Source organism: Microcebus murinus, chromosome 3 (assembly GCF_040939455.1).
Source record: "Microcebus murinus isolate Inina chromosome 3, M.murinus_Inina_mat1.0, whole genome shotgun sequence".
In the NCBI taxonomy this organism is placed as follows: Eukaryota; Metazoa; Chordata; class Mammalia; order Primates; family Cheirogaleidae; genus Microcebus; species Microcebus murinus.
Genome location: NC_134106.1, coordinates 29,922,981 through 29,935,037, shown reverse-complemented (window position 1 = coordinate 29,935,037; position 12,057 = coordinate 29,922,981). Strand labels below are relative to the sequence as shown.

The 12,057-nt window shown below is 35.7% G+C and overlaps 1 protein-coding gene across 4 annotated transcripts in view; it reads left to right on the top strand.

Annotated features, from left to right (window-relative positions):
• HEATR5B (HEAT repeat containing 5B) overlaps positions 1–12,057 on the top strand; it is a 100,754-nt gene that overhangs the window by 22,139 nt on the left and 66,558 nt on the right. For all 4 annotated transcript variants that reach the window (XM_012788431.2, XM_012788429.2, XM_012788430.2 and 1 more), the window contains 8 exons: positions 39–289; positions 2,237–2,348; positions 3,578–3,730; positions 4,792–4,891; positions 5,226–5,335; positions 6,203–6,366; positions 7,362–7,537; positions 9,482–9,587. In XM_012788431.2, the coding sequence (XP_012643885.2) occupies positions 39–289; positions 2,237–2,348; positions 3,578–3,730; positions 4,792–4,891; positions 5,226–5,335; positions 6,203–6,366; positions 7,362–7,537; positions 9,482–9,587 (1,172 nt within the window). The remainder of the gene's footprint in view (positions 1–38; positions 290–2,236; positions 2,349–3,577; positions 3,731–4,791; positions 4,892–5,225; positions 5,336–6,202; positions 6,367–7,361; positions 7,538–9,481; positions 9,588–12,057) is intronic.

Here is a 12,057-nt window from a genome sequence, read left to right as displayed (position 1 = left end):
TTTATTAAAGAGTAATATTTTGAATATTTCTTTTTTAGGACTTTTGGAGATCGTGACTTCAGTGCTGCTTCATCCAAGTATGGCTGCTCGACTTGCTGCTGCATGGTGCTTGCGCTGTGTGGCTGTGGCATTACCTTTCCAGTTGACGCCATTTCTAGACAGGTGTGCAGAACGGCTCAACAACTTGAAGACGTCACCAGAAGCTGTTAGTGGATACAGTTTTGCAATGGCTGCTTTGTTGGGTGGAGTTCATCAGTGTCCTTTGGGCATTCCTCATGCCAAAGGAAAGGTATGACCGAGATCCTAGATTTGTGAACACTAGTTATCACATAGGCTTCAGTCTAGATAGGAACACTGCTGTTTTTAATGTTGAATTGGGTGATCGAATAACAACACCTGTCCTATGTTAATATAGTGTTCTGCTAATTATTAATTAAATGCTAATTATTAATTAAATGGGGTTAGCAGACCCTAATTATAATTTGGTATTTAATTCTGATATAGGAATAATAGGTTTGGTCTGGGTATAGTATGTTATAGTTTATTTTAGAGGGGAAAAATTTATAATAATTATTTAAAAACCAGCTTTTAGAAATAAAAGTTCACATTGCTATATTCAAAGATGTCAGGATAATATGCTGTTGCCATATTTAGCTTTTTTTTTTTTTTGAGACAAAGTCTCACTCTCTTGCCCTGGCTAGAGTGCTAGGATTACAGGCGTGAGCCACCATGCCTGGCTCATATTTAGCATTTTGATAATACTTAAAAATTGGCCCTGTAATTCTGAAATTTAAAAATTAAAAAAAATACTTAAAAATTGAATGGGTCTTACTCTGTCATCCTGGCTAGAGTGTAGTGGCATCATCATAGCTCACTGCAACCTCTAACTCCTGGGCTCAAGTGATCCTCCTGCCTCAGCTTCCCATGCAGCTGGGACTACTGGCACGTACCACCAAGCCTGGCTAACTTTTCTATTTGTAGTAGAGATGGGGTCTCGCTCTTGTTCAGGCTGGACTCAAACTCTTGGCCTTAAGCAATCCTCTTGCCTTGGCCTCTCAGAGTGCTAGGATTATAGGTGTAAGCCACCACACCTGGCCTAGGGCTAGATTTTTAAATTCTGATTTTTTTCTGGGATATTAGGCCTAAGTCCATTCATTCTTATGAATTCCATAGCTACTACTTAACTCCAGGTTTCCATTTCTCCCTTTCTCATGTAGTAGCTTCCCCAATTGTTTATCCTTCTTCAAGTCTTTTTTTTCTGTCTTCCTCATACTGCTTTCGTATTTCACATTTGCTCAGAGACCCTTAGAGACTGCACAGCACTCAGAAAATAAAATATAATCTCCTCTGTTTGGTAAATTGGTACCTCATAATTTGCCTTCATTCCACATGTTCATTCTAATTTCCTGTACTCAGACAAGTCATCTTGCTTTCTTCCCAGGTCTTTTCAGCCTCTATGCCTTTCCTCTGCCAACCTCTTACGTTACAATTTCATCCCCTATTCACCTGTACCAAACTTAAATCTGTTTATTTAGAGGCCCAATTCAAGTTCCTTCTTTTTCACGAACTGTCTTTAAAACTACTGAGTCTATGCCTGCCTTTCACTGTGGATAGAAGAACAGCAAAGTACTCAGAACAGCACTAGCTGGTATAAGCATTTAATACATGCTATCATTATTGGTACTATTATCCTGTATTCAAAGATTTGTTGAACTCCTGGTATGCATCTAACATTAAACTAATCTTATGGAGTTTATAGTCTTACAGAATGAAGACGCAGGAAAAATAGGAAGCAGATTAAACAAGAAGTAGGAAAAGTAGGAAGTAGATTTATCACATGATTAAAAGACAGAATAGCACAGATGCTGTATTAATTTGTTTAATCCTCGCATGAGTGAGGTAGGCCCTTCTATTATTTCTATATACCAGTGAGGGAACTAAGGGCAGGGAGATTAAGTTGTACCAGGTCAGAAGGCTGGTAAGTGGCAGAGTTGGGATATGAACCTAGACAGGCTGGCTCTAGAGCTTATCCTTAACCACTACACCATTCTGCGTCTCCCAGAGTCATCAGTGCAGTTGAGACCAAATAGGTCTTGATGTTGCCTCTTTGAAAATATGTTCACAGCAACAACACAATAAAAGGACAACTTCTATTTAAGTAAAGTATATTAGTTATCTATTTTCTTATTTGATATATTTGTTTAAATTAAAACCCAATTCTAAACTTTTCTTGCAGATGGTAGTTAGTATTGCTGAAGATCTCTTACGAACTGCTGCCCAAAATAGCAGGCTGTCTTTACAGCGCACCCAAGCTGGATGGCTTTTACTTGGAGCACTTATGACTTTAGGTATAATTATATTTGAATAGGATTTTGTCTTACACTATAACTGTCAGTAGACTCTAAAGCAAATTTAATTAAAAAATATTAAACTTCACACTCTAGACTTTCAATGAGGTTGAAAGATGTTTAAGATGGTTAAAGATGTTAAAGAGGTTAAAGATGTTAAAAAGGTTAAAGATGTTTTCCTCATCATTTCGTAGTATATTTCTCTTTTTGGTAAATTCTGCTTTAGTACATTTAATGAGAAAGTTGTTAGCAAAGTTTCACCTTTACCATCAGAATAGCCATTGTCTACCTGACTAGCTTATTGTCAATCAAAAGAGATAGAATATGGGGGGTAAATTCCATCCCCTAAGTGAGGATCAGCCATGAGATTTTAGTGGACTGGTAAAGTCGCATTTAATCAGTATTGTTGATGCTACTCTTTTGGGGTAACAAGGCCTTATGTGCTTCACTTTCCAAGTGCCATGACAAATCTGAGATACAGGTAAAGTTTAGCATTGTACATAGTACAGAAATACATATTATTATTATTATGAGGTATGTCCAGTTTTTAGTTCACACATTTGGCTGTTGCTATAAAAAGTATGTGGGTAAATGTACTACAAAGTTATTCACTGTTCTAAGCATTCTATTGGAAATTGTACTTTGACATAGTTTTCTTTTCTAAAGAAAGTAAAAAGTGTTAACTGTTTTCCAGAAATTTATGTTAAGAATGTTAAGTGGTATGTTACATGAATTCCTTAGCAATGTAAATACAGGTTCCTAGTTCTGAATATGCTGCTTCTTCATGAAACTAAATTAACTTCATAAATTGCCCACAAATGGAGGAATATATATGTGTGTGTGTGGGGGGAGTGGATGTATCTGTTTATGTACATATATATTTATGAAAAAGCTCTCATAGAATATGTCCCAGATATATTTTATCATTAAGACTGTGTAATCCACCATTCTGAATATAGTTGGGTAATCTTTAAAAATTGCTTTTTGTGTATTTGTTTTATGTTTGGATGCTAAAAATATTGATACTTTTAAAGTGAATTTTATTATGCTTTAATAGATGTATATGTTACTGGATAAAGAACATTTTGAAAATAATGTTAATTTTAGAGATAAAAATAGCGTGAAATGAAAGAGATTATTCAAGCTTGAGTGGTGGCTCATTTTCTTTTCTTTTGTTTGTAGTATATGTTACCTATGTATGATTTTTGTATTCTCATTTTTTTGGTTAGGACCATCTGTTGTCCGATACCATCTACCCAAGATGTTGTTACTGTGGCGAAATGTTTTCCCTCGTTCTTTAAAGGAATTAGAGGCCGAGAAGGCCCGAGGTGATTCTTTTACCTGGCAGGTGACTTTGGAAGGTCGTGCTGGAGCTTTATGTGGTAAGAACTGAAAAGATTGTGCTTTTGGAATATGATGATACTAAAATATTGTGAAGAAAAGGAAAAATCACTATTTTAGTTTTTTTATTTTACATAGTAATGATAAATTCATGGACCTTTAGATGTAGAGGTAGAGAGAAACTTTATAAATGATTGACTCCAGTTTGCTAACTTTGTAATAAAAATGAAGCTGAGACTAAGAGTGGTTAGAGTTGGTGGTAAGACAGGAGCTAGAACCCAGGCTTCTGATTCTCACTTGTTGCAGACTTTACCTATCAGAAGCACTGAGTTACCATGTTAAAAAAACCCAAGAGGTATTATATAAAGGATAAAAACTCAGGATTACCAACGTTATTGAGTTTAAAGTTTGCCTTTTCATAATGGAAAAACAGCTGTTTTTTCACATCATTATCAAATCTGCAAACCTTAATACATCTTTCAGACATCAACATTACAAAAATTATGGATACAGTTGTTTTTGTCTAGGATTAGTAGCTTCCAGGAAAGGCTCAAGTTTTGTTTAATTTGGAAACTAGAATTATATTGGATTTTCCTGTTCTTTTTTGGTTTATCTCAGGGTGAAAATCCTTTTTCCAAACTGAGAGAGAGAGAGACATGCTTAACCCTGAGGGCAGCTGGGCAAGGGGTCAGTTTTGCTCCCACATGTCTAAGAGGTGTTTCAGTCTTGGCTCTGTTGCTGAAGAGCCAGTAAAGATATTCCTTCTCACTGGATCATTTTGTTCACTCCTGGTTCCGTCTTAAAACTGCTTGCTTTGTAGTTATCTGAGTTCCTGGGGGGTTATAGTCCTAAATTTGCACTTATAGAAATCTCAAAAATATCTTCCTTCCCTCCATTTCTGCTGTCCACCCTTCTTCTAGCCTTCTCTAATGATTTTTCTCTGTAGTTGTTGCTGACTTTTCTTTTGGTTTGACATGGTTTCAGAACCTTGTATTTTATAATAATTAAGAATTATAGGTGCCTTTATATTTATATAATTTAATGAATTTATTCATGGTCATAAAAGCTGCTCCAAATCTGTCCTTTCAAAAATTTTGTCTAGCCATGAGGAGTTTTGTCGCACATTGTCCTGAGCTCCTAACTGAAGATGTGATTAGAAAATTGATGACTCCTATTGAATGTGCCATGACTATGATGTCGCAGTAAGTAAGCAATTATGACAAGTTCACATCCTATTTTATGTATCAATAAATAAATTTATTTATTTATATAATTCTCAGTCATATTTTGTATTTCCTTCTAGAATCATCCAGGAAACATAAAACTATTTTTGTAAAGCGACTTTAAAAATTGTAGCAATGGTGTGGATTGAAATACAATTACATCTTAAAGTATTTCTGTTACTAACAGTAAAGATCACATGATAAGCTAAAATGAAAATGTAATACTTTGACAGTACATTGATACATTGCTAAAAAAAAAAGTTTGTAGTACTTATTCTGGTAAGCTGATACCAACTATCTTTTGATATTTCAGCATTCCATCTGTAATTAAAGCCCATGGAGCTCATCTGAAAGCTAGTGCTGCAATGGTCCGTTTAAGACTTTATGATATCTTGGCTTTGTTACCTCCAAAAACTTATGAAGGTAAATAAAATTTGCAGTATCTGATAAAAATTCTTTACAGTTCTTCACAGTATTATAGAGTTCCAACTAAGGCTCTCCCACTGACTCACTTTGCAAAGGAAGGTTTTCTTCCTTTTTATTATACTTTTCATTTTACTTTTCTTCAAGTGGAGTAGCTGACACAGTACTTACTGTGTTCTCCTGTTCTAAGCCCTTTACATGTATCAGCTTCTCTGACTCTAGTGTAACTTAGGAGGCAATTAGCCCTATTTAACAGATGAGAAATCTCAGATAGAGAGAGGTAACATAACTTGTCCAAGTCTTTAGAACTAGGAAGTGACAGAGCTTGGATTCAAATCCAGCTGTTTTATCTTCAAAGTCTGTGCTTTTAATTAGTATCCTAAACTGCTTTATGTGTATAGTAATATAGGCAGTAATTTAGGGATCTGGAGGAAGAATAGTAATATACTTTACAGAAATCAAATATTATATAAAATATTAAAAGTAAAATAAACTATTGATTTCTCTCCAATATAACCATGGCCAAGAATTTTGGTATGCTCTGATTCAGTATTTGCACATTATTGGGCAATGAGTAATAATAACTGTATCACATTTAATATATTTAAAATAAAAGCTCTTTCCATTATTTGAATTTTTTGGTTATTTTAAATAATTGGGCTAAAAGGCATATGATAATAAAAAAAGAAGTACTGTTATTATATAGTAAAACCAGCATTAAAATATTTAATATAGATTTCTTTAAAAAAGGGAACAGGGGATTAATTATATTATTCATGTTGAACATGTTGCTGCTCTTTATGTACAATGATTGTAATTTTCATTAAAATTATTCTTTTTAATCTGATCTGAAGTTCTGTTTTTTAGGATCTTTCAATGCACTTCTTAGAGAACTGGTAGCAGAATTCACTTTGACTGACAATTCAGCCAACACAACTACTTCCCTCCTCAGATCCCTCTGCCATTATGATGATAGTGTTCTTCTTGGTTCCTGGCTTCAAGAAACTGATCATAAATCAATTGAAGACCAGGTAGTAAACCATACAGGGAAGTGAAACACTAGCTTAATGTAAAACAATGGTCCTATTACACATTGTCATTTAAAAAGAAAATATTGTAGATGAAGGTTTAATTTTCACTTAGCTTTCTTAGACACTTAAAGGTAGCAACCTGGTGGTGGATAAATAGTGAATAAAGGTAAACAGCAATAGTTAGGATTTGGCAAATTATCTTTGTTCAGTGTTCTTTGCATTTAGATACTCTATGGTGGCTATGGTGAAGATCAGTTTTAACTTGCTTTTTGTTTATTGGTGTTTTGTTTCGTGACAGGTGGGAGAGGAATGGGAGTTGAAGATTTAGAACCTCTTTTGCTAATAGAATGTTATTTCTTATGTACTTTTGAAAATAAGTGACTGAAGCTCCCTTTTAAATAATTTTTTGTAGGTTTAAGTAATTACTAATACTGTTTTGTTCACACATTAAGATGGGTAGTGTAAAAATATTTTAGAATGAACGAGACTTTCTTTTTTTTTTTTGAGACAGAGTCTTGCTCTGTTGTTTGGGCTAGAGTGTAGTGGGATCATCATGGCTCACTGAAACCTCAAACTCTTGGGCTCAAGCAATTCTTCTGCCTTAGCCTCCCAAGTAGCTGGGACTATAGGCTTGTGCCACCATGCCTGGCTAATTTTTCTATTAATATTTTTTGTAGAGATAAGGTCTCTTGCTCAGGCTGGTTCTAACTCCAGGCCTCAAGCCCTCCTTCCTCCTGGGCCTCCCAGAGTACTAAGATTACAGGGGTGAGCCACTGTACCTGGCCAAGACTTTTCTTAAAATTGTGTAAGCTATTACTGATGACTTTTTTTAGTGGCTGAGTTGTATTTTTATCTGTTTTAAAATGTTCAGATCCAGTTATTCTTTTTTTGTTGCATTTTCTCCTTTCTCCCCAGTTCCATTCCTCATGCCCAATACTTAGTATGTGAATTTACTAAAGTAGATTTTGAATAATTTTTGTTTCACTGTTTTGCAGCTCCAGCCAAACAGTGCATCTGGAAGTGGGGCTCTTGAGCATGATCCTTCATCCATTTATTTACGAATACCAGCTGGAGAAGCTGTGCCTGGTCCTCTCCCTCTTGGAGTCTCAGTCATTGATGCCTCCGTGGCTCTCTTTGGTGTAGTGTTTCCTCATGTTTCTTACAAACACCGGTTAGTATAAAGTGAATCAGGTAATTTTAGTTAAATATAAATTACATTCAAACAGATTTTTCTCATCCCCATTATCTCTGGAATAAAGTGAGTTAAATCCTAGCTGCTTGGAGGTTGAAGCAGGAGGATCGCTTGAACTCAGTAGTTTGAGGTTGCAGGGAGCCATGATGACGCCACTGCATTCTAGCCTGGGCAACAGACTGAGACGCTGTCTCAGTAAAACAACAATAAATATATATAAAATAAATAACATAAATACCCAATAATGGGAGAATGAATGAATAGAGAATGGAAGTTTCATAGGCTGGAATACTTTTTTATAGAAATGATGTTTTGATATCAGAAAATGTTTATGATACCATATAAAATTAAAAAGGTAAAAGGCAAGAGGTGATCCCAGCTTCATTTTTTAAAGTATGTGAAAATGTACATATGTATATGAGTCCGTACAAATATGTGTAAAAGTAAGTTAAAGACCTAAAAGAAAATGTACCAGAGGGTAACAGTGGTTAATTTCTGTGTGGTAGCTTTTTGATAATATATTTCAAATTAAATAAAATAAACATAAAAAGGGGAAATAGTTTTGTTTTTAAATAAGCTCTTTAATAAAAGTTATGTATTTGAGCTCCACAGTGTTGGAGACTGTGTATGTACTCTGTGTGTGTGTGCTTGTTTTAGGAGTGTAAATATGTCCCACTTCTTCAAGCATAGAAGATGTGGATCTATATTAGAGCAAGTGTAGAAGTAGTTAACCTTAGCCCTAAGTAGTTCTAACTAGAGGTCATACTGAAGACTAAATTATTTCTTCTGTGAGATTGTGAAGAATGCTTTTACCTAAGACCTATAGTCTATTATAAATTGAGCTTAAATCCTTATAGTGACCTTAGAGAGATTTTGATTTCCTACTTTAGATCATAGTTATAACATTAAATCCAACTCCCTGCAATCCTTTGCTTATACCATTTATTTTGAGGAGAATGATCTCACTCTCTTTTATCAGAATAGTCTAAAATGAACATAATTTTTTTGGAAAACTGGCTCATTTTAAAAATTTGAAATAATATAAAAAGCAATTCACTTCTGGTTTTTTACATTTAAGAAAAGTAACCAGAGCCACATCTTTTCTGAATTCTCCCAGTAGCTTCTGAGGCTAGGACATGAAGTACTATTTTCTTCTATATAAGAGTATTTTTTAAAAAGAAAAAAATTAGGCCACATTTTAAAATTTCTAACTTAAAAATCTTCTGGAGATACATAATTATTGTTATTCAAGAAATCTTGAACACCTCATATATGCCAAGCACTTTGTTAGACATTGGTGTTAATGTTGAAGTCTACTGCAATTTTAATTTTTTTTTTTTTTTTTTTTTTTTGAGACAGAGTCTCACTTTGTTGTCCAGGCTAGAGTGAGTGCCATGGCGTCAGCCTCGCTCACAGCAACCTCAAACTCCTGGGCTCAAGCGATCCTCCTGCCTCAGCCTCCCCAAGTAGCTGGGACTACAGGCATGCGCCACCATGCCCGGCTAATTTTTTCTATATATATTAGTTGGCCAATTAATTTATTTGTATTTATAATAGAGACGGGGTCTCGCTCTTGCTCAGGCTGGTTTCGAACTCCCGACCTCGAGCAATCCGCCCGCCTCAGCCTCCCAGAGAGCTAGGATTACAGGCGTGAGCCACCGTGCCCGGCTTGCAATTTTAATTTTAATTTGCTAATTGAAATTTAATATTTAGTCTCTTGTATTGCTCTATTTAATAATCGTATGTCCATATATTAATTTGGGAGTAGGAAATCTGGTTTGGACCAGCTGTGGGAATGAAATAGAAAAGAGACAGCATAGGCATTATTTGCTAAACAATTAACTTGTACTCTTCTTATCTCTGTTTTTTGAGCCGTATTTGAATAAAAGTATTGCTAATGTGAACTTTATCCTCCTATTATAGATTACAAATGTTGGATCACTTTGCTGAATGTGTTAAACAAGCCAAAGGAGTACGCCAGCAGGCTGTGCAGCTTAATATATTTACTGCTGTTCTTAGTGCACTAAAGGTATTTACTTTTAAAACATAATAAATATTCTGAAATAAGATTTTAGATGCCTTTAATAAGCCAGACATATCAAGAGTATTATGTTTATATGTATATTACTTGATAACTGTGTTTTGTTTTTGTTTTTCTTTCTTTAGCTTACTTAAATTACTAGAAACTTTAGGCTCACTGTAATTTTTTTTTTTTATTGTTGGGTTTTTGGTTTCTGAGGTGGCGTCTTGCAGTGTTGCTCAGGCTGATCTCAAATTCCTGGGCTTAAGTGATCTTCCCACCTCAGCTACCTGAATAGCTGGGATTACAGACATGTGCCACTGTGCTTGGCTAGGCTCATTGTAGTTAAGTAAGTGTTTTATATTTTAGTAATGTTAAAGTTCATGTTTAAATTTGAGCCTCAGGTTTCACAAGGATGAGTAGTTTCTTTCAGAATTTCCAAAGATGTCTGACTAGTAAAATCTGATATTCTACTGAAAGTTAACAGAATAAAGTTTCAATTTGATTTGTGGTTTAGACTGTAAAACACATGAGGCTGTGTTATATAGTTGAAAGAATGTTGTATTTAGAGATTGTGTTATGGTTTAGGTACTAACTAGGTTGTATCTACTGTAATTCCTTTAACATCTCTGAGCTACAATTTCTATACATATGAAGTGGAATAAGTAGTCCCTCTGTCCCAATTGATGGCGTTGCTTTCTGCAGTTTCAGTTACCCGTGGTCGTCACCTGTGATAAATATTAAATGGAAATTTCCAGAAATGAACAATTCATAAGTTTTCAATTGCGTACCACTCTGAGTTGTGTACTGAAATCTGACACTGTCCTGCTCTGTCCTGCCCAGGACATGAATCGTTCCTTTGTCCAGAGACATTCATGCTCTCTTCACTACTTGCCCATTGGTCACTTAGTAGCTATCTGTTTCAGTTATCAGATTGGCTGTCACTGTATTGCAGTGCTCAAGTTCAAGTAACCCTCATTTTACTTCATATTGGCCCCAAAGCGCAAGGGTAGTGATTCTGGCCATTCTGATACACCAAAGAGAAGCCATAAAGTGGTTTCTTTAAGTGAAAAGGTGAAAGTCCTCTAACTTAATAAGGAAAGAAAAAAAATCATATGCTAAAGTTGCTGAGATCTACAGAAATAATGAATCTTCTATTTGTGAAATTGTGAAGAAGGGAGAAGAAATTTGTATTTCTTCAGACTGCTAATATTGTGATCACAGTGTGTAATAAGTGCTTAGTTAAGATGGAAAAGGTAGGCCGGGCGCGGTGGCTCACGCTTGTAATCCTAGCACTCTGGGAGGCCGAGGCGGGTGGATTGCTCAAGGTCAGGAGTTCAAAACCAGCCTGAGCGAGACCCCGTCTCTACTATAAAAATAGAAAGAAATTAATTGGCCAACTAATATATATATATATGAAATTAGCCGGGCATGGTGGCTCGTGCCTGTAGTCCCAGCAACTCGGGAGGCTGAGGCAGTAGGATTGCTTGAGCCCAGGAGTTTGAGGTTGCTGTGAGCTAGGCTGACGCCACGGCACTCACTCTAGCCTGGGCAACAAAGCAAGACCCTGTCTCAAAAAAAAAAAAAAAAAAAAAAATGGAAAAGGTACTGAATTTGTGGGTGGAAGACACGAACAGAAATGTGTTCCAATTGACAGCAATTGGGTTCCATATTCACTGTGGTTTCAGGCATCTGAGGTACGTCTATATCCCATGCACATGTACCCATGTGCATAAAGGGGGACTACTGTAACAATAGTTTGCCTATCTCACAGAGTTTGTGCATGATACAATGCAGCCTCTTATAATGCATTTGAAAACTTTTTATATTATTAAGCTTTTTAAAATAAAATTGGTAGCAAATATAAGTGGTTTTTTAAAATTTTTTTTATTATCTCATATTCTGTGGGTACAAATATTGTTAGAGTTACATATCTTGCCCCTGCCCTCCCTCCCCACCCTGCTATGCCCAGCCTCCAAGTGGTGCGCACTGCACCCACCATGTAAGTGCGTACTCTTCCCCTCTTCCCCCCTTCCACCTGTCCACCTCCCAATAACAGATTTTTTTTTTTTAGACATTTTGGTTACAGTGTGTATCTTTGCCTCTCCCTAAAAAGGGATAGGGGTAATCCCTTCCCCCCTACAATGCTCACCACATCCTTAAGATGTGGGTCTCCCCCCCACAAATCCCTGTTGAATACTACCATTTTTTGAGCACCATAGTTTTAGTCAATTTGATGGCGAGTAGATGTGTAGCCCATTTTCCAGGTTTTGTGTCATCTCGCTTTGTATTACAGCCTTAAGCTTAATCCAGGATAGCATGTATAAGTGTTTTAATGAACTCATCTTAAGTCATGTTTTGTAAGCATCAGAAAAGGAATATGGGTATAGATTATACAAATAAATATTATTTATATAACCATTAGTATATGCCCTATGTAGAGACTGTCAATACTGACATCTGAGCTTTTAAAAAAAGA